We start from the raw sequence: 27,424 nt of genomic DNA, 5'->3' as shown, positions 1-27,424 counted from the left end.
CTATTTTCATTCTACCGTTCTACCATCCTTTGAAATTTCACCTTTCTGTTCCATTCTCTGTACTTTTCACCTTCTCTCCCCATTATTTTCCCAGTCTATTCTCCTTTTCTTCTTCAGGCCTCCATCCATTCCCTCTTTACTCTATCACAATATTCATTTATGTTCAATTTACAAATTCAATTCAATTCAATTGATCAAATTTATTCCCTGCGTTATATTGATATTCTCCTCATCGATGGGAAAATCATATGAGTCGAATAAGGTAAGGAGAACACATCTTCTAATGTTCTCTTCTTTTTATAACTCCATTCCATATTCCTTCTATGTCACCTTTGTCCTTCTTTATTCTCTCTTTCCTTCTCGATTTGCCGAAGACTAATCCAATCTCCTTCTTCTGCCTTTTAAATAATACCTTCTCTTGGTCTCTCTCACCATTTTCCACTTTCTCTTTAACCTCCCTTAAAACCCCATTCTTCTTACACTCTTTTTTTCTTTCTCCCTCCTTGCCATAGCCCCTTTCTCCCTCAACTCTTTATCTTCTTCTTTACTCCTTTCTTCGGGTCCATCTCTCAATATCCTCTTCCTCCACTTCATTCCACTCTCATTCTTCCTCTTCCACTTCATCCTCCCCTCCCCATCAACTTCGTCGTTATCTCTTTCGCACATTTCGGTTTTCAGTGATGTTTATGAATAGAGGTCACATTTTAGACATAAGGAAACTACACCCTGGTAGGAGGTTTGAATTGTTGGGAAAGGGGTGGGAATTGTTTGTGGATAGGAGAGGAGTGATGTTTGTGGGAGGGAAGGGGAGACTTCATTATGCGTGTTCACTGAAATGGAGAAGCTCCATGACTCCATACATTCTGCCGTGAATGACTCCATGCTCCATAGAAATTTGCTGCTAGTTTGGCTGGCTGCCATGCTGTCGTGCGGGACTGTATACCCACTGCGCCGTGCCTGCTAAACGAAGTACCAGCATCAGATTGCATCTCTGCAGAGAAATCTTTGCACCATCACAAACTATCGTAGCAATGCTACTGTGGGAACAGGGGAGGAAGAGATAATGTACTTTTTTCGTAAATATGTTGATAATATCGAAGTATATAAAATATGAGTATATAAAAAATGTGATGATGTAAGTAAGAGTAGCTATGAAACAGTGGAAGAAACAGTGAAATGTAACCTGTGCACAACAGGGAAAGTTGTCCACTTTCAAGATAAGTCAATTAATGAAACTATGTTGATATATAAAAGTAGCAAAAACTGTGATACAGTGAAAAGCAACATTTAATAGGAAAAGTGGTATTCTAACGAAATAGATCAATAAAAACTTTAATAGTGATAAAATATCAAACAGTATTATATTTTCAGGGGTTGTTTTCACAATATCAACCTGTACTAGATTGGATACGCTAGAGCTTTAGACTCAAAATGTTCATCATTATGATATAAATATGAATATGAGTTTATATCGGGTCTTAAGACTGTCAATATGGTACCTGTAATCTACTTTAAACCAACTACACGAAGTAAAATAACTAACCAGACAAATCTTATGTATTCATAATTATTCAATAACAGATTAGCTGGTGACCATTTTTTGTAGTGTATATTCTCATTATTTTTGCTAGTTTGTTTGCATAGAGAATATTATACATTGACCAAGTATACAGTTTATAATATTTTATGCAGTTTCAGGTTGTTTTACGTAATATAATAGTATTTATATACATGCAATATTAGTATGATAAATAAGATAGTTAAGATTGAATTCATAACAATGTATCGAGAAAGATATTGCATGAGGAATCAAATGATATTTAATCTGATATCAGTAATATGATATTTTCCAAAAGTGTAATTTAATTTTCTCCAATGTATTGGAAAACAAAATAAAGTTCATGATTGAAACTCCCTGGACTTCATAGTCGACTCCTCCATCAAACTACAACGTCTCTCAACCCTAATAGATCTAAAATCAGATAATAAATACAAGATGGAAATCTTCAACCCCTTGAACAGGGGCGAAATGGAATTGAAGGCTGTAACCAAATGCGGACACTGATTGACCAGAGGGGGATTTTCCAAGCAATTAGGGGTGGATTTTCTGCTCGTAGAAGCGTGCAGAATCGAAGTGCAATCAAGCGGGGTCTTGGGGGGGAGTTGTTTCATGACCCTCTCCCCCACAACACCACAACGGTCAATTATGTTGCCCTAACCAGGTTAGATGTATGTTTGCATCTGCATAACGAGAATTGAATGGGGAAATACCTATAAGCAAGGTATTTGGGATGCTATGAAACAGACATTCAAAGTGAATAGATATCGTTGGTGAAATTTGTATAGATACATTCGGTATAGTATTGTGGTATATATAACCACTTGCAAGCAAGAATAGCAAATAGAAGATAAGATAGTCTCTGGATGTGTTCGTTTAGGCTGCTATAGTGAGATTTACTTTTTGAAGGCACAGGAGATGATAGCACTGTTGTCACTTTTCATTTTTCACTGCCTTCTATAGTGGGTAGCTGTGATTCAAGTCAGCTTGGTACATTTAATCTGATATTAATCTCTATAATATACATAATTGTTATCAATAATGTATTTCATTTTTAATTTATTTCAATCTTCAAGAGAACAAATATTCGTTATAATCCAATAATGAATTTTCATCAATGATATTGAATATTCTGGTAGTCCATTGAATTACTACATAGCCTACAAACAATTTGTCAACGGTGTGGAGTTGTAAGAGGATTGAACTATCTGTCATGTCCAATGACAGAAAAGGATAGCAAATCAATGTTAATCAGATGCTGATTTAGGAACGTTAATATCACTAAAGGTGAATATATTGAATAAAACAAATTTTGAATGGAAATTGAATACTTGAATGAATGATGTTTGTAGAAATAATTTTTCTGCTGCTAGAACTATGTGGACAGTGTCCAATCTTATCGTTCATAACCTTTGATAACATCCCAGTGTTTCTTTGTAGATGAATTATTCCTTGATATATATAAATCACTGAATCACGTTTAGATTTCTTTGTGCTTGTTATAAATAGAATTATTAGGTGAATTAGGAGGTTTTCTCAGGGTTGATGACAATACATTTCTACACAATATAGATTCAAGTTAATATGGAATCACTATTCCCTATGGAATATAGTGAATTCATTTATCCATATCTGATAATTCTAAAATAAATCCATATACTATTATTATTGATTTATCCATCACTATATCAACTATCATTATTGTCAACTATCATTAATTGACAACTTATTATCAATGAAATACTAGCAAGACTAAATTAATAAGGATATCCGCGAAGAAACGTCTGCTAGCGTCTGCTATCTCTTCCTCGAGTATGGATAACTATCATAGAGATCAATGATGTATTTATGCAGTACACTGAACCATGATGCAAAGGATGTGTTAGATATTTGGATTATAGTTGAGTTATCCCAGAAATGTTTAAGTTGTGGTTGAGAAATGTCGAAATGTCTAGAATGTTATCTTGAAAGCTACTCAATAAAGGAGCTATCGATGGTATGTGATTATTGTGATGTTGTTTCATTGTAGCATTTCCTGGGATATGGCTATGTTCTGTATTTCAAGTGCAATATTCCATATAACAAGAAAATCTAAATTAGTGCAACTTCATAATGCTATTTATGCGAAATGATGAATGCATTTCAAGAGCATTTGGCCTGCTTTCTACAACAGTTATCAAATCTGATGGACCATTAAATGTATAGGTTCGATGGTCCATTAGATTCAATGAGTGTCCTAGAAAATTTTTATTAGACCCTTCCTTCAAAATTGGAACGTTGTTGATTGGTTGTTAAGCTACAATTGCTTCTCGGATCATCTCGACTTGTCATTCGCTTACAGTTGCTTCCGTAGGGTGTTTTAATGTGTCTCTTGTCTGTTGAGTTGATGTTGTAAGTTTTTTTTTAATCCACTTTTGCACTAGTCCTCGAGGGTATGATTAGTACTGATCTTTTTCTTTTTATTTCTTTTTTTCTATTATTTTTCCTCTTCTTTCATTGTAATTTTTCAATATTCTTCTTTTCTGTACTCTTACTATGTATAATGAACTATTGTAATTGTGTTGTTATGGAAGCAATTTTTGGGAGAATTCCTGTATGTTTCCATGTTTATCATGAATAAATAAATATCAATGATTAACATTCAATTTTTCATTTTAGATGTGCAGTAACTCAAATGATAGAATTGTAAGCATTTGACATTGATTCGAACATAACAAGAATTGAACATAGAACAGGAACACAATGAAGGATAACTAGTGAAAGACTCGGAAAGAAAGAGCGACAGGACAGAGAATAAGAATATAATCGTGGGAGATGGAAAAAGAGAAATGAAAAGAAGGGGAAGTCTGTTGATGTGTTCTTGTCGGAGGGTTGGCTGTGAAGAAATAAAAGTAGGTTTACTATCAAAGCAAGGAAAGCAAGCAGTAGAGTAGCGATCCTTTGGTGCTATAGCTTCCAAGCTATCTCCCATGTTTACCAGCTTGCAGCGTATAAACTGGCCGTTCAAGCCAGAAAAGGAATGTTTTCTTAGCCTTGAAGCTAGAGCAGTGAATTTATGTTGTAAAATCCACTCGATAGGGAAAGGATGCATGTTGTATAGATGGCTGGAAAATTGGTAGTATCAATCTAATTCTACGTTCCTCTATCTAGTTTGTATAACCAATTTAATTCAATACTATAATATATTTTCTCATTATATACAACTGCTTCAATTTTCTTTGCTGACACGACCGGTGTCATCCAAAAGAATGAAGTTGCTAGTATTCGGATTCCACTAGTATATAATAAAACTATCAAATGGTTTTAAAAGATTTAATGAACTATAGTATACAATTCCATATAAGTGAGAATATAAATCTTAGAACCCTTTTTTAATTATTTAGTCACGATATGTTACGGCTACTAATGCCATTTGTAGCATTGGCCACTTTGAAAATTACATTAGTAGCCGAGACATATCGTGGCGAAATAAGGGTACTCAGATTTATATTTCTATTTATATGAAAAAAAGCCCTAAAGAGGAAAAGACTGTACAATGCTATGTATATGAATATAATCATTGCCCTTTCCAAGATGGATTCTAATATCAATGGTCAAAAATTCACTTATGCCTCGAAAGCTAGCCTTTGATTTATGATCACATATACTACTCCATGTACAAGCTGAGGATACCATGGGAAAATGAGAAGAAAGTTGAAAATGTTTGGAGTTAGAGGATGAAGAGAGAGATGGAAGAGAAGGAAGACAATCATAGAAGGAAGTAAGAGTACAGAAAAAAACAGGAGACCATATAGGAAGAAGTGGTGATTAGAAGGATGAGGTGATAGATAGAGAGTAGAAACAGAAAGAACCGGGTGGGAGAGAAGTAAAAGTAAACGAAGATTACTAGGAAGAAGAATAGCCGGTATTTGGATGAGTGTGGAATGTCTTCAAGAATCAAAGAGCGGATTTCCAAGAACATTTCTATACCCCGAAATAAAAATGATAGTGATGCTAAAAAATGCCTACACACCACTTCCACATCTACACTTTGAAAAATCTCTGGGGATCGAATAATATTTCGATATTCCTGTGGTTATTCTGGCAATAAAATACGAAAAAATAAGAACGGAGAGAACTTGATGAGGAGAAGGAGAAAAAATAGAAGGCGGAAAAGGAGTAGAAGAACGAAGCTGAAGAAAGAGAGAAAGATTGGGATGTTGGAGGATAGAAAGAGGAGAATGAGGAGGAGAAGTGAGTTGGAAAGGGGTAGAGAAGAAGGAAGAGGAAAAGGAGGAAGGAAGAAAGAAGAGGATAAAAAATATGAAGAAGAAAGAGAAGAAGAGGATGGATAGTAAAAAAGAAGAAGAAGACAAGTAGGATAATAAATATGAATAACAAGCAGAAGAAGACGAAAAAAAAAGGCTGAAGAAGAAGAATTGAAAGAAAATCTCGCATTGAAGGAAAAGTGAGAAGGAAATAGAATGAGACAGGGCACACATAGGAAGAATGGCTGTACATACATTCTTCATGAGAAAAGCCAGTGGTTTTATTGGGAATGGTGCTGTATCGCTCCATTATCCAACTAATAAAAGTAGAAATATCGATGATCGAAGCATTTTCGATATTGGAGGAGTTGGAATGTAGCCATTCTCGGAGATAACAGTTATAATGAGAATCGTCTTCAAGAATCTCCTTTCCAACAATATAAACGTTTCCTTCAAAAATGAAACGATTGTTCTCTTGATGTAGATAATATGGGAAATATCCTTTAATTTTGGAATGATTTATGTCTTGATGTAGACACAATATTACTTATTATATATTATATGAATATTCACTCATCATAAAATGATGTTCCTCAAGCTCTTCAATAGTTCAACTCAACAATAAATCAAAATAGAATAAAGCTATGGCTCAAGATTACAAATAAAAATAGGAGATTTAATGAAGTTTTTTCATAGTTCTGATCGAGATGTTTTATTATTATAGAATTTACTAGTACCCTCAGTAATTTACTTTTCTAACATTAATTTTAGGTTTTATACTTTTATAACTTTTACTACCTTTAAAACTCTCGGTTTTCTACTTTTCCTACTTTAATTTTCTTACTTTTTTATATCATCACTATTTCAATTGGTGTACAATTCTTGATTGATCCATATCCTATAATAGAGTACTTTAATAGGGCTACCTGAGTTGTTCAATTATTATAGAAATTACTGATACCCTCATTTCACTTTTATATATTAGATGATAACAAGTAGGTGACAGTAAACTATCCAGGAAACTCAATGAGTTTGAATATGAGAAAGTCTTGATCCAACTCTATCTGTGATACATTTAAAAAATTCAAAGTCTTATTGAGTTATGCCTAATGTACGAATACACATAAGCATAATCATGAATATTAGAGGAATAATTCTACGTGTATTCCATCGATGATCAAAACAGTGTGGTCAAACCGCCCTCTCTGTACAGAGGTTATGAACCTAATGCAGTAACACAGATTATAAGCTAACTGAACATCACAGAGCAAACTCACTCACACTCACCGCTTCGGAGCCTACTGATCGTTGATGCTTTGAAGGCTAAATCCGTACACAAATACTATCAAAAACATTCCGTTTGAAGTGGGATCCAGTAGCGACCATCGATATAATTCCACAAAGCATTCAACATTGAATTTCGAGAGTTCAAGTTTTCAGCTCTACTGAAAAACAACGAACTGCATACAGCTCTAATGACACAATGAAAGCTGCCTCAGTTTGAGGTATTAACTTGTTCAACCACCAGAGGGTGGGGTCAGCAGGAAATCGGTGAATATTTTGTTGATGTGAAAAACGTTTTGTTCGGGAGCGATTAAAATAGGAATTTTCTATATGTGTTTTATTAATAATTATTTCTAAAATATCGATTTTATTCACAAAGTGAATTTCCAATTATCCAATAATATAATTTATAAATTTGACCTTTGTAGGTATTATTTCTGGAACACTAATCAGCTATAATATCTGTAAGTTTAAGGTTCCATTCAATTTTATAAGTATCCAAGAAACCGATCCTAAGCCAAATACTGTGAAGAATTCACAGAAATCTGTGAAAATTCTGTGAATTTTCAACAGAAAATTAAAGTAAATTTGACTACTTCACAGTTATATTGGATTCGGTCTTCTTCCGGAGGCGGTCGAAGCTATGTTTTTTGTTGTTCAGTGAGAGATCACATTTCTCAAATTCTAAAAGTTATATTAATTACTATTTTTTCTGTTGTTAGCTTTCATCTTATTCTTTATTTGTTGTATGACTTTTATTTTTGTTTCTCAATGCCTTGTTTTTCATTTCCCAGTTATAATTACTGGATACATTATGTAAGGAATTCGATAAACAAATTGATTTTTTTTACTATAAGAGAGTTTCTAGGGTCTACAGCAACTCCTCCATGCGTACAGGGAAGCTTCCCTTGCATGAGAGTATTTATCGTCAAGAGAATTGAATGTACAGTATATAATATTCATAATTGTATTATTTATTATTATTAGTTTATGTTCTAGATGATTGACTATTATTTTGTATGCATTGATTTTGGCAATAAAGTTTATTATTATTATTATTATATTATTATTCCTAAAAATAGGATCACATCATTGTACCTCATTACAATCGCATTCATAAGAAGAAGAAGAAGAAAAAATAAAAGGAGATAACAGCCATTTGGTCTGGTTGTATGGTTGGCAGCAACTCTCCATGCCTCTCTGTCATACTTTTGAGGTCTCTGTAGTTCGCACATCTCTAATCCTTCTTCAGTACTCCAATCTTGGCCCTCCTCGGACATTCCTTCCCTCAGTAATTCCCTCTATTGTTCTTTTTTTAGTCTATCATGCCTAAGAATATGACCAACTTGTACTGCTCTTCTCCTTTTTATTTTTTCCGCAATAAAAAAATAATATAAGATACATTATAGATAAATTTCGAGGGAGGCAATAGAATTAAGAATCTGAGAAGAAGTTGAAGCATAAGAAGAATGAGATAGAGAATCAAGATTGACAGAGATGGAGTGACAAATAGAGAGAAAGATGAAGGAGAAGAACCAGGAAGTAAAGTACGAGGGGGAACAAGAGGAGAAGTAGGAGGAGGATAACAAGCATAGTTAATTGGATTGAGTTGTAACGAGTTTATTCAGTAGATGCGATTGAACTCTGGACCTTCTATTGATTAGGGGTGGCAGTGTTGCATCATCCAGAGTACCAGGATATCAACGGGGTAGTTCCTGGAGCTCATAATGAGCCAAAATGATAAACGGATTCCTAGAATTCCGACTCCAATCAGCTAATGAAGCACTTATGTCATGGTCTCTAGTTCTAAGTCATAAAGTCCTAGTTTTCCTACTTGATTATTCCTAGACACTATTATATAGATTACTCTATATAAATAAAAATTATAAATCCAAGTACCCTTTTAAAATTGTTCAATCACGACATGTTATAAAGATAGATTACTCTATTGTTGTGTGATACTGGATAGATTATTATTATCTAGTTAGATTATTCCTACTATACTGTACTTGTTCTTGATTGAATTGGAATTCTATTATCAAATGTAATTATTCTTGAACTAGACTAAAGCGTAACACCTTCAAACACTGATTACATCGTTCAAATTTGTATTCGCCTAATTTTTTCTCACTTATAACAAACTCGTTGAGTTAATTTTTAACTACTTCTATCTCGTTAAACTAATTTTACATTTCATTTTTCACTATATGTAACAAAGAGTATACTGTACGTGAGGATTGCTTTCAAAATGGCAAGCGACGACTGGATTGAAGTTTAAACGTGTATTTCCATCATACTTCCACCAAGTTTTATTAACAATATTTCCACCGCCTACGTTCCAACCGACACAAATTTAGCTTCACGCAAAAGTTGTATATTATTTGCACATTTCTGACCGCACATCACAACGGCTTATCATCTGGCGCACGATTAAGACTGTGCGTGTGAAAGTAACACAGAACTGTGTTTTCCTGATTCATGATACAAGTAAACTTACTGAACTAGTGAAGAATCATCCAGTCTATTATAATATATAGTCAATAATATTAGAATAAGACATGGATTAGATTATTCACATTATTTGATAAATTAAGTTTGTAGAGTGAGTATTGATGTTGCTCCTGTGGAATAATAATTTTTACTGGAATAAAGTGGATTTTTTGACAATATCTCAAGTCTCTTCAATATGATAAATTATTTGACACTGATAAATTAGATCACTACCCAACTATCCTAGAGCCAGAAAACATTATTATAATATTTATGTAGACGCTCTTGGAATATGTTGCATCAACACCAAAATAATCACTAGCTAAAACTTCAATTTTTGTAGTGGAACTACCCTCTCCACCCTACTCTCTTGAATTGCCTACCTACATCCCCCTAACTGTCCTTTCTATCACCCTTCCTACAAGGTTCCCCCACCCCATGAAACGACCGATCACTCCGATAATCCCTCGATGCACTAATTGAATTCCCTCATCATTTTCGCTCAAAATTGGGGATCAAAACTACCTTCCACCCCCACCAGGATGTCCAATGAAATTTTGCCCCTGAAGCTAAAATTTCATTTTGCAAAAGAGCTATCTCGCACGTGTCAGAAACCCTAACCATTTAACGACACTGAATAACCTCTGAACCATCATCACCTAGCCCTTGAACATTTTTCAATTTTCTCGTTTTAAGAGAATATTGATGAGTGTTACTCTTATAAAAGTGACACACACTTTTAACTGTCAGATCTCCCATTGAATAGCATCAATGCTAACATCTATTCGACCAATACTGACAGTTTTATGTAATTCTTATTGAGGAAAATAATAATGAATGATAGGTGAGTAGAAGATTATTTTCAAGATGTCATCAGTGACAGATAACTTACTATGATTTATATGCTCATGTGATAGTAATCAATTCCGATACAAGAGAAAAGCAAAAGAAATCGTGTTGAAGATTCAGGAGGTATTATTTTGTTCTTCTTTAATTTAGCAACCATTGCTAATTGCGAAAAGAAGAATGCTTCATTTTTAATTATTTAAAAAATCGATGTAATCTCACCATTCCATTCCATCTACTTGTTCAGTATTTTTTGTTGAGATGTTTTCGATTTGAGTGCAGAACTTCTCATACTGAAGGATTACAGTAAATAAAACGACTATTTCATGTGACTTTCTCAAGGCAAAAACTACTTACTGGATGTTTATAGGTAGGTTATTAGTTTCTGATAGAATTGGATATGAGTTATTAGTGTTCAATTCACCAAATATTATCCATTGAATACTGAATCATATCAATATAGTGATGTTAAATTAGTGGAAAATCCTCATTATTCACAGTGGTGAATAAATAAGTGATTATTATGTTGGATATTGGATAAGATGGTGAATTTAGCCCCATTCCTAATATAGCAGAACAGATTAATGTGTTTTCCTCGACTTAGCTTTTCAAGTAAAAAGTTTCACATCTAAAGGTGCGTTGTACAGATAATAATTTCATACGCGCCGCGAACATGAGCAATTCAATTTTAATCAGCTGATTATATCTGTATTTTTACAGAAACGGTAAGATACAGATATAAAAAGCTTGGCATCAGCTGATTAAAAGTGGATTGCTCATGTTAAATCGCGTAAATCTGTACGCACCTTTATAGGTGATTTAATAATATCATAATATTATTATAGATTTAATATTATAATTGAACATAATTAACCTTGACCTTGCTCTATGTTACCAACATCAATCCGTATTGGTATTTGGTCTGTGAATAATTTATTCACTTTTACGACCATTAAAATGATTCCTTTCTAGTAGGCACATTGGTCACTTCTATCTTCCAATCCATTCAGTTCAATATTCTCAGCCTTCCGCTTCATTGCACTATGGAGCTATAAACCTGATATTCAACGTGATCGTAAGTCGTAACCAAGACTTATGTGATATCTCATGAATACATGAATTCATTGTCACAGTTACAGTGAATAATTGATTTTGATGAACTTCTCTAATCAACCAAAACGTGATCCAATGAGTTATAATTATTGATAATGTCATGACATTTATTGTATTCAGTGCAGTTCAGACTGATTTATTTGATTAGATGTAATAACTGTAATGTATTTCCATGAAATACGATACAGTACAGACTGCCACTACTACTACACATATTACTCAATGAATCCACTCTTGCGCCTCATCATCCACAAAATTAAATATTTTACAAATGATGTACTCCTATAACATCTTCCTTCAATGACATTTGAGTTATTATCATGAACTATGACAACATATAATTACGTACTTTTGAAAAAAATTATTCAGTATAGAAGGGTGTGGAATCCAGGCCAATTATTATTCATTTTTCATTCCAATTATTAAATGATGAGAAATAGTTTCAAAGGTGATAGTATCTTGATTCATTCCGAGCTGCTTATTTACTTAAAATTATTGACTGCATGTCGTGTAAAATACATAAAAAAGTGCTAAATAGTTTCAGTTGAAAATTTTCAGTAATCTCTAATCCAAGTCATCTAATTCGATATAGACATCTTTTAAATATTATATCCACTTTTCCCGATATTGCATTTGTTGAAATAATATCAAAAACGTTAGTCGTGAAAATTGGTATTTGGTGATGGTATTGGTGATGTTGAATGGTCTATTTCTATTATGAGAAACGTATTTTGGCAATAGTAGCTATCAAAGTGATAAACAGGTTAAAAAGTCCAAATTAGGGTTTTATTTTGTGAGTCAAGGTGTGAGTCTACTCTAGATTCATGGTTAGAGTGGTGGAATGAATCTAATTGTCCAAACTTCGCTACGTCAAAAAATAACAAAGTCATTTTATTCTATTATACTCAATTCAGTGAATTTCTAGTCCGTTCTCCATACTTCTTCAATTGCTATCAACAAGGCTTCAATGATAATCACCGATCAATAGTTGATTAAAGATTATTTCAAGTGCACTTTCATTCAATTCTATTCAACTGTTGCTGCTCACAAAGATTTTACTACTGAAACTATTAGAAACCTTAGAAACTATTCTTTCCAATTACTATCATCGACAAATATTCGTTTGATGATACCCGATTAATTATAAATGATTGAAGATCATTTCAAGTGCATTATCAATGAATTCACAGTTACTGTTCACTACAAGTTCACTACTGCTAAACTGTTATCATTTCACACTGGTTCCATTCTAGAATCGTGCCTTGGCATTTGATCATTGTTTTTCCAACAACAAAGCGAGTCGCATTGATTGATGCCTGGCTGACTGTGACCACTGATGATCATGATGATGTTGTTGGGTGGGGCAGAGCCACTGAAACTGCATCCCACCCACTTTTTGGCGGTTAGCGCCCACCGCTCTCCAGTGGGATGGGCCCCACTCAAATCTATTTATGCCATATAATAATTATATGCATATGTGATGGAGAGGTTATACCGCACTCTTTGAAGTATTATGTAAAACACACTGAGAAACGGAATCCATTCAAATTCTGCTATAGTGAGGTCCACATTATAATGGCAGTGTACGATTGACAATACTGTTGCTGTCCTTTTCTATCATACAACAAAACAGATAGGACTCTTGCTTTGCAATGTTGTCTATTTGCCAGAATATATGATATTTACTATTGACAGTGACTGTACAAAACTGAATAAACAATTCTCAGCCGCCATTTTTTTTCTTCATTCTATCAAAATTCTTGAGTACACATGTCGTATAATTGATTTAAAATGTATTTTTGAAACAATGAAATTGTTTTTAAACATTACCGTACTATGAGAAACACAAATCAAAATACCTGAAATGACATTTTAAAAGTCGATAACAACTAACCATCCTAGACTTCATCCATGCTTCAGTTAGCCTACCCGTTACACCTACTCGTACTGGTATAAATAATATTGAAAAGTTTTTTCAGAATTAATCCATTGGAATTACTTATTTTAAAATAGTATTTCTATTTTTCTATTATTTTTAAAAGATATTGGAATAAAATACCTACCAAATAACTCAATTTCTGTTGTTTTGAAATTCAGATTGTAGTAACACAGCTTTTTAAATTAGCCGCCATTTCAGGTTTGTATAAAAATAAAAATCTTATCTCAGTTATGAAAGCAAAATTTTGAATCAAATTATGAAAAAATATATTTTCTTGATTGATTTGATTATTTTATCAAGGAAATTATAATCATTATTAGATTAATTTAATAGGATGAATTGAGTAACAGCTGTGTACAGTAAGTGGCAAAATGGAGAGACTTGGCAACGTTTTTCTCCTATCTTTCTTCACTGCCATTATAACGTGGACCTCATTATAGAAGTAATATCATGAAAATATGAAGATATATTATGGGAAATTGTCATTTTATTGATAAGTCACTGTCGATGTTGTAGAACCTTACCATAATGAAATTAAAACACACATACATCGTCAAATTCTACAGTTCTAATTGGTAAAGGACCATGCTTTCGTTACCACACAGGTCACATTTTCAAGAAACCATGGTCCTGTACCAAATATGACTGTATAATTTGACGATATGTTGTGTGTGTTTTTATTTCATTATGATAAGAATTTAGTTTTTCAAGTATATTACCTATTCCATCAAAATGAACGCTGTGCTATGCATATTTGATTCATCAACTTTTTGAGTGAGTGTGTACACAGAGAACGCGGTCAGGCGTTCTGAGTTCTGTGGTCAAAGTTCTTCCTATTGATAAAATAACGGCTGTTAAATACACAAGTTTAATTCAATTTCTCAATAAAAGATGACTTGTGGAAGAACTGGATACTATAAATATTTTAATAGACAGAGAGATAGTTTAATATCAAATGAGAGCGTTTCTATCGTTCTATCGTACGAATTCAATAATTAACGTCAGTTTCCATGAGCGCGGAACTCAGAACGCCCGACCGGTCAATGTGCACACACACACACACACACACACACACACACACACACACACACACACACACACACACACACACACACACACACACACACACACACACACACACACACACACTATAAACATTATTGAAGTATGTTCTTGAATTGAAATATAAATGAATGCTCTTTCGTAAAGATGTATCAACCCCTCAGAGTTAGCATTTTTTGAATGATAAGTCTAACTTTTTATAAACTCCTGATAACCTGAAGTTTCACTTCCCAGTTACAATTTAAAGCTTCCATGGCTGAATCTCTTGAAACTGTGCTCAAATTCAAATCAGATTGCGCCCGCAATTTGCGTTCTCAAATTGTTCGTGTAACTGTTGTCCAGTAATTGTGTGGTAGAGGCGCCTATTTTCAGGCCTAAAAGCCGGAAAGGCATTGTTAAACACTTAGAATAGGCCACTTTCTTTCTTTCTTCCTCAGCCGGATATCCTGGGAAATTCACCCACAGATTATTCACTCTTCAAATTTGAAGATCGCTATCGAAATGAGTGGCGCAAATAGTGTTTACTTTGGAAACGTTACTGCTGGCAAAACCGTTAGGACTTGTAGAATTGTAGAATCGTAACGGTAAACAGTAAGAATGATTGATGACCTTGACAATGGAATTTTAGAATAACCGTATTTTTGCCTTCAAAAACAGTCAACCTACGATCAAAATTTACCATAATTTTTTAACCATAATGTGGTTTTGGGAGCGTATACTGAGAAGAGACGTCATAATACACTTTCAATATCTAATCACATACTATTTACTTACTCTCCCTCACAGTGGCTAATTGATCAATAAGTTATAGAATAATCTATTTCTCATCCCTAGCTGACAGAAAATAGCGCGTTTTCTCCTACCTTGTCATATCCCCCTTCAATAATTACTTTTTAGTCTGAGGTAATAAAGGTACTTCATCTGCTTTACAAGTAGGTGGTAGTGGAGTGAACTTTGAACGGTTAGCATCGTTAGAATGGAGAGAATTGATGGTATTTTCAGGGAATGATGAAAGTTTGAATTGAGTCTCACTACAGTACTGCAATATTCTTAAGGCAAATGCCCTTATATTAATCACTATTAGAGTCAGTGATCATTACAGTGAAAATTATAATATATTCCAATGATTTTTAATGGAGCTATCCCTACTCAGCCGGACTCGCTTTCGTCTGTTTGTTTGTACCGCAGTTACAGTCGCAGTTATTGTTCGATTTGGATGAAATTTGGTATGCAAGTTCTTCGAAACAAGGCGCAGAAACGTATGTGCAACGATTTTTGATAAAACCTCTGGTTTTTTTGTAATATTTAAAAAACCGAACTAACCTCAATCCAGAAAGGATGTGTCTTTGAAGATACAGCGATTCATTACCATACTTTTTCGCATCTATTGTTACGAGCACATGGTGGGCAAGTCGGTTAGACCGTGGTCTGTCACTCTGTGGGACCCATCTTCAATTCTCGTTCCTGCCAGATTTTTTTGCAGATAATACTAATATTGTTTTATCTTATTCTAATAATATATCATTATAAAATAAATTATTATGATGAGAATAATTAAATTGAATCATCTTATTATTATTATTATTATTATATTATTATTATTATTATTATTATATTATTATTATTATTATTATTATTATTAAATTGATTTAACATTGGATGAATTATTTGAAAAAAATCTATATTGTATTGAAGTCCAATACTGCTTTTGTAGAGAAAAATGTGTATGTAAAGGTATAAAGGTAATTTTTTTCCTTTTTGTGTAGTTGAGAAGTTGATATTGTGGTAATTATTAACATTAAATTAAATAGACCAAGAAATTGTCAAAAAACCACAGATTTATTGATACTTAGAAAGACCGGTTTCGGTTATTACACCATTGTCAATCTCTGATAAACTCTGATAATGACCGAAACCGGTCTTTCTGAGTATCAATAGATCTGTGGTTTTTTGACAATTTCTTAGTCTTTTTCATTTAAAAGGTATGTATTTGATATAAAAGTACTCCTTGATAAGTCCGGTGTCCCTGGAAACAGTGTCTCTAGCACTTTCAATGGAGAAAATAATAGATTCAATCATGACTAAATCTTCATATAATATACTGTACTTACTTTACTGGCCCTTTTCATCAGATTTGAAGTTGTATTCATGAGCGAGGTCTTCTGTTCGCAGAACTACTAGTTATAACTATAATGCTATAGTGCTGTAATGCCAACTATGATGTTATCCCATATTACTTCACACAATTCCACAACACTCATACATATTTTTCAGTCATTTCATTGGAAATAATGTACTCCGGTCGTTGACTCACCTGTTCTGGTGGATCTGCGCGGCTGATAGAGGCTGCCATGATGGTGGGGACAGTATCCCTGCGATATGTCCTTGTAGCCATCGGGAGGACTCAGGGTGACCTGGTCGACGAACTCCTGGGGTGGCTCGAACGCCGCGCACAAGTCGAACCTAGGACTCTGCACCACTTCCTCCTGACCTCCGCCGTCCTCATCCTCGGTGCAGTCGTAGCAGAAGTCCTCGCCGCACTCACACACTCCATCGTCGGGCTCCTCGCGGATCAGGATCACATAATCCGCGTCGAAAAACTTGTTTAGTGATTCGTCGAATTGGACTCTGTGCTTCTTTTTCGATTTACGGTCTTTGGTGCTTCGTTTGAGCGCCGATTTGATTGCTGGTCGGTGCGTGTAACCGTTGCAACAGTCTCCCGAGTTGTCCACCGGAGGATCTTCTGTCACCTCATTGTCCGTCTTCTTCTTTTGTCTCATCTTTGTTTCTTGTTCTCTCTCTACTGTTTCCTCATAATCATTGACCACTCCCTCCTTGCTTACCACTCCTGTACTATCTACACCACCTCCATCTATACCTTTTTGGTATCCCTGATTGAAGTTGCTTTCAAAAGTGTTCTCCTCCTGAAACTTTTCAACCTTTTTTCCTCCTACTACTTGAAAACCTTCTACTCCTCTCTCTCTTTCCCCTCTCTTTGTCACCTCTTCTCCATCAACGCCCTCTTCTGCTTCAACTCTTGTTCTCCCTCCTTGTTTCTCTCCTACTTCCTGCTTGAACTTTTCGTAACCGCTATCCTGTGATCCTTCTACACTTCTCTCTCCTTCTTCACCCACTCCTCTTAATCCCTTTTCTCCTTGTTCCCCTCCTGAATTTACTGCCCTCTCTTTATCATATTTGCGTGCACCATCTTTTTCGATCTCAGTTGGCAAGCTTTTATCTAAATTCCTAGAGTTGAACTGAAAAAGTCCAGCTGATAACCGCTTATCAAACAAATTGTCGATTAGACTCAATCCAGCCTTCACTTTGTGATTTTTGTTGTAATCAGCACTATTTTCTAGGTTGACATTGCGATTCTCATCTTCATTCGTTTCTTCTAAAGTTTCTTGTTTTGAATCCTTGTCTACTCCACTCTGTTTATCACTGATCTTATCAAGCGCACTTCTTATCGGTGACTCAACATTCACGAACGAAGTGCAGATCTCATACTCATTCTCAATCTTTTTGTCAAACTTACTCCGTGAATTCACTTCGGAGTTCAACTTTTTCAAAACGTTCAAGTATTTCAGTTCAGAGGAATAGGTCTCTTCAAAATTGAGCGCTACTGCTTTGTTGATATTGTATAGAACGTTATCGTTACGACTTTCATTTGATTTTCGAATTTCATCACCAGGTTTTGTAGTAGATGTACTCAATTTTCCTTCACAACCGAAATTAGTCTCGTAGTTATTGTTATCACTTTCTTTATCATCACTTTTCAATTCACAGAAAGTATTATTCACGTTCCTCACGCAGCTAGTTTGTTTTAATTCGGAATGGGAGTGATTCACAACACTGTTAATGTTCTTACTATTCTCTGAGTCACTAGTATTTTTATTAGTAACACTCTCTAAACAACTATTTGAATCCTTTTCACGTATTTCATTATCATTTCCAAGTGTCCCAGCACTAGTTCCATTGAAATTGTGTTCATCAAATTCACAGTTTGAATGAGGGGTATTCTCTACTCTGTAATCAGCACTATCACTATCTCTATTTTTGGTACACTTGGTTAACAACAACGAATGATCGAGATCACGATTTTGATTGTGTGTGTTTGAGTTATCAGTAGTTTTGGTAACGTTTTTTCCAATTATGGTATCGTCATTTTGAGCTTGATTATCTAGAGATCTATGGCATGAAATCTCATTCTCTGAATAATTATCTACATGATTTGGAAGCACCTCATCGTGAGAATCATCGTTTCCAGAACGTTTATCAGTCTCTGATACATTTTGGGAAAGATTGTTTATTTGATTGTTCACAGAAGAATGATCGTAACTTATTGGAAGCTCCTTGTCTTTTGAAATACTTCCACAGTTATCGTGAGAGCTGGTAGTTGATTCTAAAGTGGAATGTTCACAATCTAGAGAACTCCTCTTACAATCACACTTATTATCTACAGAATTTTCACAAACCTCTACTTCACAGTTTCTTATCACTTCTTCCACAGAGCTGTCTTGGCAGGTAGTTAATACAATACTTGAATTTTCACTAGGTCCTTTGGGATTTTTCACAATATTTCCAGAACAATCACAGTTAGTGTTATCTTGTAATGAGTTTTCACGAAGTTTCTTATCTTGGGAGTTGTTTTGTACAGATTGGGGGACGTTATCTCGTGTTATCACTAGTTTTTCACAGTTTTCACCAGCTGGGTGCCTAGTTACTTCGTCACCAGCGCACTCTAGCGGTGAGTGCCGCCGACACTCGTCACCGCTTCCATGTCGACGAGGACGTCGCAGACTGTCCTGCCCGACTTCCGCACTGGACAGACGCGCAGGCGACGACGGCGCTTCCTGCTCGGCGTTCAGCTCACTACTGGCGAGTTCCATCGCCATGACGGGCCGTGAGCACTGCGCATGCTCCAAACAACAGGTCGATACTAAGCTGTCCGTTGATAGTGTGAAGGGCTCCTTCCCCATCACTCCGTCCTTTTCTTCCTGGTGATACGGCTCGATGGCTCTGTCTACACCTGTCTTCTTCTCGCCTGAGGTGCACTTAGTAGTCGAGGTTCCCAAGGTGCCTTCAGTTGTCCTGGTATCCTTCCTTGTACACTTGTCATTGCGAATTCGGTCACTTGAAATCACACAAGTTGAATCTTGATCCCGACTCTTATCGCATTCAATTATCGAAGAATCATCTGTTCTCAAGGTGCATTCAGTTGTGGAGGTATCCTTTATTGTACACTTTTCATTGCTAATCTGTTCATTCGACATTATGACTGGATAGAGAGTTGCAACCTGGTCCAGACTCAAGGTGTCCTTCAAGGTGTCCTTCACTTCTGAGGAAGATTCACTCGATGAAGTACTCTCTCCAGATGTAGTATACACACTGTCTGTTGAGTCGTTAACTACTAGTGGGATTGGTGTAGGATCTGTATCATCAAACTTGTCTTTTTGATTGAGATTAATCTTCTTCGAAACACTCTCAGTTTCTGAGGTGTCCTTCGTTTTCAAAGTACTCTCAGAAATGCGAATTTTAGGTTTGGGAATTGAACTTGCTGTGGTTCGAACTGTTTTTAGGCGCTCATTTTCTCCCTGGAGGTTTTTGTGTTTTGTTTTGGAAGGTCCTTCTGAAGATCTTTTTTTAATTTTATCGCTTGTTTTCACCTTGGTATTTTCCTGATTCCCTTCATTCTTCCTCACCACTCCTTCATTTTCGTTCTTGCTATTCGATTTCACCGTCTCTTTGCTCCGTTTATTAGTTGGGACTTTGTTTGTTTCATCATTGGCGACTACATTTTTATCTTTGTTAGCAGTTTTCTTCGACCTATTTTCTCCTCTTCCAGTTTTCGAAGAGTCTTTATCATTCACCTTTTGTGGTGTATTCTCAGATCCCAGCAGACCTGATGACTTCGAGGATACTTTCGAGCATGATGGTACTCGTGTAGCACTGTCTCTCTCTTTCAAATCTTCAATTTGCTTTTCAACTTTCGACTTCAACTCATCATCCAAAAAATTCAGCTTATCGGGTTTACCATTATATTCATTAGAACAATCTATCCTGCCTTCATAGTCACTCCCAACTTTCTGTAACACATCAATTTTAAGAGATCTTGGAGTAGAATCACCTTCGTTAATCTCTTCCAAGTCCTGCAGCTGTTGTTCTACTCTTGATTTCAAGCTTTCGTCCAATCCTTGCAGTAAACTTGTATTTGGTTTCAAGAGGTCAAAATCATCACATGATTTTGTACGATTCTTTAGTTGCTCGCCCTCTTTTGGTTCTATAAAACTTGTATTACAACCTTGTAGTAGATCCAAGTTGAGATGTGAACTGGTGTTATCATTATCAAAATCGTTTTCTGTGTATGAAATGTTATAGAACTGTTCATCAATTCTCAACAAATCATTCGAATTGCAACTGGTCAACAAATCTATATTATTTTTCGAAGATTCCATTGATAATTTACTATTGTGAGTATCGGTCGAATGATCCTTAGTTTCCTCATAAGTCTTAACAGTTGAACAATGTTGATTCGTATTTTTTGATTTGGAATTTTTCAACGACTTTGTGTTTCCTTGTGATGAATCACATATCTTATCTTTCATTTTCCATGTAGAACCTTGTCGATCCCCATTATTCATTTTTGTATTCTTTGACATTTTCCTGTTATTTTGTTGTAGGTCACAAGATAATTTGTTATTATTTGAAGATGGATCACAATTCACCCTATCGTCAACCTTGATCAAATTGTAGGCAATTTTCGAGTTCAGCTCCTTGTTCAAAACTACAGACTTCGACACAATCTCATTGATGTTATTCTTAGAAAATACCTCCTCATGTTCCCCATCATATTTCCTCAACTTAACTTCTCTTTCCTCTTCCTTTTTCATCTCACTTACTGTAGTATCCTCTTCGTCAAGTAACGTCTTATAACGATCGTTAACCTCTCTCATATCATCCAAGTTTCTGTGAGTTAGTTCCGAGTTCAACGATGATAACGTCGCTTCCCCATCCATCGAATCTTCCCTTACAGCTCCTAACTTTCTTTTACTTGCATCATTTTTATCAGTCAATAATTCTACACCATCTTCACACTCAACTTCAGCTGAACTCTTGTATCGGTTGTTAATTTCTTGCACTCTATCTAGATTTTTCAGCGTTGAACTGGATGAATTTGTGGGGGTTGTTTCATTGGTAGTGTCATCACGCTCAGATTTGTAACATTCATTGAGGGTTCTTGTTGAACTTGATGAATTAGTAGGACTCGTCTCAATGCTTTCATAATCTTTTTGTACAGATTTGTAACGGTCATTCACCTCTCGAATATCATCTAGGTTTTTGTGTGTTTTTTCTGAGTTCAATGAAGGTGAGTCCAGATTTGATACTACATCGTCTTCAAATTTGTCATCGTTATTTGCTTCCTCATCCACATCTGAACTTGTCCTTTCTAGAGTATCCTCATCATCTTCTCCTTCTCCACTACTTCCTCCTCCATCCTCATCCTCCTCAGTTTCTTCATCAATCACCCCCAGACGATCATCATCAGGATCCTCCTCATAGCGGGTTTCGCAATATCCGATCCAGTCGTTGGCGTTCGTTATACCCGGCATCAAACGTCTCCTAAACATACTGAGGACCTCCACTGCTTTGTTTTGGAAATCTCCGAAGTTGCACTCCTCCACCATGCCTAAGAAAGCTTCACTGCCCATAACTGAACGGATCTCTGAAGTTTGAGAGTAGCTTGGAATAATTTCTTCCTCAGGATCGTAGTAATACTCATCGCCACTACTGCTTTCGGATATGCTGTAGGTTTCCAGTTGACTTATTTCCTCTACATCCTCAACTTTATCGTCTTCTTTAGAATCCTTTACCTCCTCAATCTTATTTTGAGCAATATTTTCAGAATCAGTTGAACCCGTATCATCTCCGTTGCTTGTAAAACTGTCTTTGGTATTGTCAGAATCGGAATCTTTGGTTGGAAAACCCGTTTCTAACTTATTTGGTATGTTGGGTAAATTATGTTTAGCATCACTTTTAGTTTTCCCTTGTTGATGAGGATTAGAGGTTGAACTCTTTGATGGTTTAATATAAATCTCATTATTTTCTTTTGTCTTCGAATGCTTTTCAACTTGTCTGTGCTGATCAGTCATAGAGTTTTGCTCCTTCTTCTTGCTTCCCTTACCTTTAAAACTTGTTTCCCCATCATTTTTGCTAGATTTATTTTCACTCACACTTTTTCCATATTTTTTGTTCAATTTCTCATCTTTGTCAGAATTGTTTACATTTTCATCAATGGGTTCCCCATTTTCATTGCTTTCTTCTCCCTTCCTAATGCTTTTCCCATCTTTTCTACAACTCTTACCATTTTTCTTGCTACTTTTTCCATCCTTACCGACATTTCCTTTATGACATTCATCATTTTTCTCGCCTATACAACTATTTCTATCATCATTCTCCTCAGATGCCCCATTCCCTTCGCCTCCCACCACTTCAATCTCCTCCAGGAGCGTTATCATAGTCTGCACTCCAACATCTTTATCCAATTTCCCTTCTTCCAGTAATAATTCATCACTGGATTCTGTTGTGCTCTCATCCTCCTGTCTCAGGAACGAGAACGTCCTATCAACTAGGCTTGAATAGTCCGCCAATTTTTCTTCACTAACATCTTCAATCGAACTACTCAGTGATTTCACGGTCAGTTTTTGATAACTATCACCCGGACACAAGTTATCTACACTGATGAAATAATCTACATGTTCGGTTTCCACTGTTGAGCATGTGGATTCGTCGTAGAAACTCTCAGATCTATCAAATTCCAATGCGAGAGTGATTTTCAGATTTTCTGGGTTTTCCTCCCTGTATCTGCTACTATTTTCAGTAACAGTTCTACTGCTCAGATGTCCTCCAGTATTGATTCTATATTCGTTGAGAAGGTTTCTGATGATATCTTCTTTGTCTATCAGTTCTGGGAAAACTGTATTGACATTTGGTAGAAATTCTTCTGACTCATGTTCGTCAGATGTTTCAAGTCCTAATGACTTTTCACTAGATTCCTCTTCAACGCTACTGGTTGACGTTGTTGTTAGTTGACTATCTCCTTCTCCCTCTTTTACAATTTTAGAACTCGAACTCTGACTGCTTTCCTCATTCGTTGTTGTACTTCTTTTTTCTTCTGATTCTACTTCTGCATTAGCTTTGTCATCTCCATTATGATTCTCCTCGCTGGTAGTTTCTTCTATTCCTTTTCTTTTCTCAATTTTCCTATCAATCTGCTCTCCACTTTCATCACTGCTCCTGCTTTCATCCACATTAGTAGACGTTGAAGCTCCATCGTCCGCGATTATAAAAGAAGTACAGCACTCGTCTTCGTCAGACGATACATTTTTGCCATTCTTCCATCCTATTTTTCGTTCTGAATCATCACTTTCGTTTTCTGCTTTTCCTTCCTTGATGACAACACAAACTAAGATGTCTTCTTCTAGTGTTATATCGTAGGTTACACTCTCAAATGCCTCGGATGAGTTTCCCGGATTCGACGTTTCATCGTGTCCCACATCATCCTCCGATTTGTCATCATCTTTCTTTGATCTTTCTTCTTCTCCTTCACCACCTTCACATTTATTATCAATTTTCTCCAGTTCTTTCCCTGAATCTAGTGGACAATACTTTGTGATATCTGATGAGTCCTCAGTTATATCTGTAGTTGAATCCTCATCAACACTCTCCACAGAAAATGTTTCCATAACTTCCATAGATTCTCCACCATGTTTATCACTAGTTTTCTTCAAATTCTGTTTCGAATCTAGAGCACAATACTTGATAATATCATCCTTACTTGATTCCTCTCCATTACTATCTGTTGATGAATTTTTATCAGTATTCTTCACAGACAATTTATCCATTTCTTCTACTCCAATTTTTAACGATATTTCTCCTCCCTCGACATCATCGACAGTATCTAGAGAGTTTTTTCCTGCACTACTTGTTATCGAATCCTTCTCAGAGGAGGATCCTTCCACATCCTTCCTCAGGACCAGAGGAGCAGTTGGACTCAAGGATGCACAAAAGTCGGACACCTCAGATCCTTCATCCTTTTTCTCGCCAACCAGAATATCATCTTCAATCCGATTTTTGTCTGCGCGTTGGGTTCCTCCGAATGTTGACTGCTCTTCATCACCAATATTCGCCTCCGAATCACATTTTTTATCAGTTGTTTTGGTCAATATCGCCTTCTTTTTCTTCCAAACATACTGAGATTGACTGGGAGACTCGTCCCCTTCATCGACGTATTGCAATGATTCTGAGTCTGGTACATCCATCTCATGTGAAGTAAATTTTGTGAGTTTTGTTTTGAGACATCAGAAACGTTTTGAGCTTTCTTAGCCTGGTTCTCAACCTACGATATTGATTTTTTGTGGACATAATATATTTGATTCATTACTTTCAAACAGTCCACATACAAATCCAAATTATTCGATAACATTATGCCAGTGCGTTGGTGACAATTGGAAGTTACATTGAAGTACTCGATTGAAATACACTTGAATGTACTCTCCAAGTGTTGATTAAAGAAGCAATATACTTCATAGTATCAGATTCATTAGCCTAGTTCATAGGTTGAGGATTCTCAACTATTGAGAGTCTTACACTTCCGTCTCACATAATATTAGATCTGGGATGGATGTTGAATATCAATAAATTTTATGCTTCAAAAACTAGATTGTAGATTTATTTATTTTGAAAATCCACTATTTTACGCTACCGTTTCACATAATCTCAATTTCTCAGTGAATTTTTTATCACTAATGAAACTCAGATTCGAATTTACGATACTGTATAATGTATATTTTCCTTTTTGAATGTATATAATCTTTCACTCTCTAACATACTCTCAAATCTGTACTAGGAGAAATTCAACAATTTCAGATCTATGATCTCTGATTGCAGCTTCTAAATTCCCAATAACACACTCCACCATAATATCCTTTCGCATACTTGGTGCTTATAATAAGCGAGTTGTGAGCTTTATGAGATAGCTGCTGCCTTGAACCTACGCATGTCATATTATCTGACACAGCGGCTGTGGTTCAATTCTCGCATAAAGAGAATAGCAAACAGGCGCGGATCTCTAAATAGCTTCGTTGCTCGACAGAAATAATTAATGAGTCGCAGTGGATCTTCTTTGCAAAGGATGTTCTAGGGATGTATAAGGGAGATTCTGGATTAGGGACTGCTGCTTTTGAAGCTGTGTCCTTTTCAATATAGACGGTGTAGGCTGGTCTTGCTTACTGCTTCAACACTGTGATCTTCTTTCACGTTTCCTTCTTGAGTTGATTTCTCTTCTTTTGGTTTACACAGTCTGTTCTTCTTTCAGTTTTCCTTCTTGAGTTGGTCCTTCAGTTTGTTTTTTGAGTTCTTCTTTTAGTTCTCGTTCCTCAATTTGTTCCTGTGCTCTTGATTTGTATTCACTTTCTACTGGTTCAGAGACTCCGGCGTTGACTCATTTCAGCGAAGATAACCTGCGAACAGAAAAGAGAATTATGTGGTTTTTTGATTTCAATTAATTTTTTATTTCTTATTCTTATTGATAAACATAATGTTAATCCTTGAGTTATTGAAAATTCCACAAAACCTGATAATAAGCAGATCATTGAAAGAGCTCATAATTCATAACAATTCAAATAATTTATCAACATGAATGAGACTCAGTCATGAGAATTTATTTTATTTACAATGAAAATGACACTAATGTAATAACATTGAAAGATAAAATAATAAGATAGTCCTTGTGCTTTTTTTCTTCCAAATTTATAGGTGAAAAAGTCCGAAATAAGTTTAGAATTTCACGTGTACAATTTTGATAAAATTTCAGTCCAAAACAAAAATGAAAACTATAAATTTTGAATTTAGATGGCTTGAATTGATAAATTAATTAGAAATATTACACTCAATTACCACTTGTAACGAATAATATTGAGTTATTTAAGAAAATTTGGAACCATTCAAGCAACACAAACTCGTAAATTCATATTAAATGTAATTTTTTTAGAATAAATAGGAAGTTCACATGAATAATGTAGAATCAAAGCAGAGTTGATTTTCAAAAAATTGATTGATAGATGTGAGTCTGGAGTAGGTTCCTCACATATATAAAATAAGAACAATCTTTTCATTCACATACATTTAATAGAATCATTTTTTCCTAGGGGTCATGCCTACATATTAAGCTTTAGGCTTATGCATTGAAAATGAGAATGATGAGATAATGAGGATAATAATGAGAGATGAGTGGACCTACAGCCGCAGACGGGTTCAGAACCACTAAGGAGTGATTTTTAATAGGGATGGGTATCGATACATCGATGTTTAGAAACATCGATGTTTCAACATCAAACATCGATGTTTTTAACATCGATGTTTACTGTTCGATGTTTTTCACTTATCGATGGTTTTACCTAGACATCGGTCATTCGATGTTTTTCCCAACAAAAAGGAATTTTTCAATCAGGCTCTCTGTATTTTTATGTGAGACTGTTGGATACTCTTGAAGATTTACATAACTGTGGCCCTTGTCAAGGTTAGATACCTATTTATAATTGAATAAGAGGTCGGATTTCTCGTTTCTTAGGAAGAAAGAGTTTTTCTTATTACTAGTGCTTTCCTCAACATACGTTTAATACCAATTATTAATCTAGCTCTAGAATAGAGGTCCTCGTATTGTATGGAGTGTAGATAGCCATAAAAAAACACCTCTATTCATTCTCATTTCCTAAATAAAACTATCAGGTATTGAATGAATACAATTATGAGTAACAATGATTGCTAAAATTAGCTTAGGATGAAATCTCAAGACAGATTCTTCGAGGATATCCCGAGAGGTTTCTG

General features: G+C 35.4%; 1 protein-coding gene across 2 annotated transcripts in view; it reads right to left on the bottom strand.

The window, feature by feature from the left end:
* LOC111054882 (serine-rich adhesin for platelets) overlaps window positions 1-27,424 on the bottom strand; it is a 255,970-nt gene that overhangs the window by 152,901 nt on the left and 75,645 nt on the right. For both annotated transcript variants that reach the window (XM_039425154.1, XM_039425155.1), the window contains one exon: window positions 16,854-26,058. In XM_039425154.1, the coding sequence (XP_039281088.1) occupies window positions 16,854-24,858 (8,005 nt within the window). In that variant the 5' untranslated portion in view covers window positions 24,859-26,058. The remainder of the gene's footprint in view (window positions 1-16,853; window positions 26,059-27,424) is intronic.

The sequence above is a fragment of the Nilaparvata lugens genome, chromosome 3 (assembly GCF_014356525.2).
Source record: "Nilaparvata lugens isolate BPH chromosome 3, ASM1435652v1, whole genome shotgun sequence".
In the NCBI taxonomy this organism is placed as follows: Eukaryota; Metazoa; Arthropoda; class Insecta; order Hemiptera; family Delphacidae; genus Nilaparvata; species Nilaparvata lugens.
This window is presented reverse-complemented; position numbering and strand designations above follow the sequence as displayed.